The sequence below is a fragment of the Denticeps clupeoides genome, unplaced genomic scaffold (genome assembly GCF_900700375.1).
Source record: "Denticeps clupeoides unplaced genomic scaffold, fDenClu1.1, whole genome shotgun sequence".
In the NCBI taxonomy this organism is placed as follows: domain Eukaryota; kingdom Metazoa; phylum Chordata; class Actinopteri; order Clupeiformes; family Denticipitidae; genus Denticeps; species Denticeps clupeoides.
The window spans coordinates 54,437-59,065 of NW_021629799.1; the positions used below are offsets into that span (position 1 = coordinate 54,437).

At 39.2% G+C, this 4,629-nt stretch overlaps 1 protein-coding gene across 1 annotated transcript; it reads right to left on the reverse strand.

Moving 5' to 3' along the window:
- Positions 1-1,966: 1,966 nt before the first annotated feature.
- On the reverse strand, positions 1,967-3,352 carry LOC114774369 (epidermal differentiation-specific protein-like). Its single transcript, XM_028966288.1, has one exon. The coding sequence runs from the start codon at positions 3,322-3,324 to the stop codon at positions 2,305-2,307; it is 1,020 nt and encodes a 339-aa protein (XP_028822121.1). The 5' UTR covers positions 3,325-3,352; the 3' UTR covers positions 1,967-2,304.
- Between the last annotated feature and the right edge of the window lie 1,277 nt (positions 3,353-4,629).

Here is a 4,629-nt window from a genome sequence, read left to right on the forward strand (position 1 = left end):
GACAGGTCCTAAAATCGAGATTCTGAAACACAAGCTACAGTTAAGGTGTGTATTGTGATTAGTGGATTATATAAAAGTTTGGAAAGAATATAGAATTTTAACAGTTGCTTTTTAATTTGTAGGGAATAAAGACCAAATAAATTGTTGTGACCTATTTTTTCTTTAATTTTCTTTTTTGTGGTGGTGGCTGAATTAATCAGAGAATGAATAGTTGCTTATACGGTCTTGGACCACGCTTCTATCCTGGAAATCTGCAGTGTGGATGGGGTCTTCCCCTGGGTCATGTATGTGTAGGGCAGGCTGTTGTTCCCCTTTAAAAATGGCAATATTATGGAGAACTACACATGCCACATTGATGCCGCAGGCCCTCTCAGGGGTGACCCTGAGGTGACGTAGGCACTGGCACTGCCTCTAGTTTTACTATGTGCCACACTGAATCAATGCTGTGGTGCTTGTTCAGGCTCTGGGTAAGGGGTTACCAGTGTAGGCTGGCATGGGTTGCCCCTATCCCCCAGTAGAAAGCAGTCAACTGCTTTAAAAGCAGCTGTAAAAAAAGTTTACATTGGTTTAGTGCTGCATTGAAGTGCCCAAGTGTGTAATGCATACATTTACTTACCACTGCTTAGGGTAGACTCACAATATATATTCGTGAGTCATTAACAGAGCCGATCCACTTGGCCTCAATATTGGTGATAATATGTGCAGCATCACATATGATCTTCACAGTGGAAAGAATAAGATATGAGATATAGTATTGCTATATGGTATTTCACCATTCTAAACTGCATGTAACTCAGTGTACCTCCACATTAATACTGTGGATTGACTTTCTGTTAACATAGTATGCCTCATTTTCACTTGGTGCAAAGATAGGAAAGATATGCGTGCCATCAATGCATCCAACCACATTGGGAAATCCTGAAGGTAATTTTGAATATTAGGTTACTTTCAGAGGGCACAGCAAAATTTCATTAACTGAACATATATATTTTTTCATATTAAAAACATTTGAACACTACAGACCAGCAATTCTGTAAAATTCCTCTTTGATGACTCCCAGGGGTTTGTGGCCAGGAAACACTACACAAATGTGCAGCGTTTCAGAGCGAAGCACACTTTCTGTACAGCTCTGCATACAGTGGCCTTACTAATATGCTCCGCATACCCGATATTCTACAGTAAGCTTCCATTAGTTTAGAGAATAAAACAGGTTCCTGACCAGGTTAGGTTCACAGAGTAAGTTACCACGGTAACTGACTCTGGGTAAAAGTTACCTCTCTTTCAGAAACAGGCTTGACTTACCCTGCTTTCTCGAGTTTGACAAACCTGCCACTTTGAAACGGAAAAACCAGAGTTTCTCTCATTTCAGGCTTAACATTTTTCACTTGTAACCTCCTTTCTGAAACAGGCCCCTGGTGTGTTAAACCACTGGTGACTCATTTTAAATGAAAACGAGGCTTTTCTTTCTTTTAGTTGTTTTAGTCACTGAGTTCTGAGAAAAACCTGAACTCTTCTGAAATTTGTGAAGACAATAATGCTTCTGATGTCTAAAAAGAGAACACATTCCAGAAATTAGATGTTTGTTTTCATTTCTTTAATCTGTATATACATATGTGTTATTTTATTCCATAATATATCACTCTGATCTCATGATTCTCATAGGTATTGCAAATCTGCTTATCCAGAATATACATAATTATTGTGTATTGTCTGTTCATAGTCTCCCTTTGATATCTCCTGTTATGGGAGATCACTGCTGATCAACTTGTGTGGTTGTCTGCATGAATAGAGTTTTTTTATGCTGGATGCCTCTCCTGATGCAGCCCTCCCTGTTTACCGTGGCCTCGGACCAGCATGAACAAATGCACAGTAACAGGCATCCCCAGTGGCATGTGATTGCATGTGGATAAAATAATTGTTTTGCTGGACCTTAGTTAATGCATAACTACAAGAAATTAACATTTGATGCATCAAAGAAAAAATGCTTAGTTTAATAATGCTAATCATTTAATAATAATTGCCACAATGACAATCACTTCACTTGTACTAATAAATTTAGGTTAACATATAGGAAAAATCACACCAGCTTTATGTAAATCACAAGAGGTACACCAATATATAAAGACTGACAGACTTACATTTTAAGCATTTTAGTTATGGAAAAATGAAATCAAGAAATGCTCTATAGGTTATGGCGTATAAGATTACAAAGTAAAAATTAAGTTTATTATTAGTAAGTAGTATTTAGTTTGCTGTCTATATGATATGGTTATAATTCTTTTTTTTTTTTTTTTTACTTAAGCCTTAAATGTCCTCTTCTTGGTATTCAGCCAAGATCGAGTTTCCAGCCTGGCACCTGTATTCCCCGTATTCAGTCGAAGAGCTATAGCCTGACTGGATCGTTATCTTGACTGGAACCTTCACATCAACCTCTTTTCTCACTACATTCACAGTGAGCTTGGTGTGTGGATGAATGGTGGCTGGTATGGAGATCTTCACACCCTTCTTTTCCGTCTTGGTGTTGCTGCTCCCCTTCTCCACAGTGAAAGTGTTACTCACAGACACATTGACCTCTGATTTCACTATACCAATATCAAACCCAAATGACATCCCCACACTTATCTGTGTAGCATTGCTGAAGTTGAAGCTCTCGGTGACAGAACCTTCATACTCCCGACTGAGCTCAGAGGAGAAGGTCTGCTCATGTTTTCCACGATTCACACCACATATGGAGTCAATGACGACTGATTTGGTGTTTTCTTCTTTCTTGTCCCAGATGAGCTCTGCTGTTATCTTGGGTCTCCCAGGTTTAAGAGGACGAACCCAAGACACTTGGTTGTCAATCCAGCCTATGCTTGGAAATTTTCTTCCAGCTCTGACCAGAATTGAACGACCACCTCTGTTTGGATGCTCATAGAGGACCCATGCTCCTCTGTCCACTCGGCAGGAAGAAATCATATCATTGAAACTGCCAAAACATAAGTTGGTCTCACAGTTGAGGGTAATGCTCCTACCCCCATAGTTTTGATTCTCATACAGTGTGATCTGAGGATTTGTCAGATCTTCTTTCACCTGTTCCAGTGAAGAAATTGCATCATGCCACACCACTGATCGACATTCACCCTCCTCAAAGTAGAACTGGGCACCCTGACAGTGGGGGTGTTCGTATAACACCCATGGCTGCCCTATGACCTTCACAGAGGAGATACAGTCATTAAAACTAACATCCCGAAGGTCTGGACAATACTCAGTGAACTCCCGGCTCACTCCTTGAAAGTCAGGATGCTCGTACACAAAAATCTTGTTTACAGGATTTGAAGCCATTCCCGTACTCCTGAAGGTTGTGCAAGAGGTGAGAGCAAAAGTGTGTGTGTGAAGAATTCCTGCTGTATTTGTAGTGATCTTAGAGTGGGCTGAACTGCACAGAGCCAATCATCTTGTTTAGGAGGGTCTACCAGGTGTGCATTTTTTTCTGCACATTTCCTGATCAAAGCTGATGCCTTAGCTGCTCATAAAATTCAAAAGATATTTGTTTATTACTATTAATATCTTTTTTATTTCATATCTCGAGTTTGGTGGGTCCACCTGAGGTGGGCTATTTAACATCAGGTCTTTTCTAGTAGCAAGGCTAGTCCCAAGGCACAGTGCACAAAAGATAGTGCAGCAAAATATTTTTTGACGGAGATGTTTTGAGAGATAATAGTAACCATTTGTCTAATATAAAATGCAAAAATGTTAAATGTAAGCATACATTCAATGTTTTATTTTTTAATAAATTCTGACAGGTTGTGATTTCAGTTTTAGCAGCTGTAAATGTCAATTCCACAATTAACACAGAAAATGTGTAATTGCTCTCGCTTTTTCAAAAACCTTTATGATATGAAACATCATAGAAAATTCAAAAATTGCATGACAAGAGAAAGAGAAGCAGTTTGCCGTAATTTGCTGTATTGTGTCTGCTGAATTCAATTAAATGCAAGCAGGTGAAGCAGGTCGATCAGGACACAGAAGAAACAGGTGGGGAAGTTAATCACAAAAATGAGACTGTAATGCCACCTTGTGGGCCAGAAGTTGTCTCTATGCCTATTCCCACAACTTGAAGCAATGGCTCATAATATAGACAGAAAACCTACAAGAAGTATCTGCAATATTATGACATGAAATTCATTAATAAATCATTGACACGTCAGAGAAGTGTAATTTATGAATTAATATTTTTTCTCAAAATATTTCGCCTCATTTTAAACAGTACTGTGCAAATTTGTCACTTGTTCAAGAGAGGTTTATCAATAACACAATATACACAGTATATATTGTCCGTTTCTGCCATCCTCTGGCTGTACCACATAGCACTGCATAATAGACTCTGGCTATGTGTCCTGGCCCCCTAAAACAATAACATGCGACACTCACATTTGTGGTGACATTTCTTTGTGCTGGTGGGGCCGCAGGTGGGGAAGCAGGAGGGGAAGCCTCCTGCAGGAGGGGGGTTGAGAGCCAGTAGTGAAAAACTATGGTATTGAATCTAATTGTAACATAATTCAATCAGGTAAGGTTTGAGCATGTCATGGATGTAGGTATTTTTTTATTTTACAAATGACACTTATGTAAATGGCAATAAATGTCTAA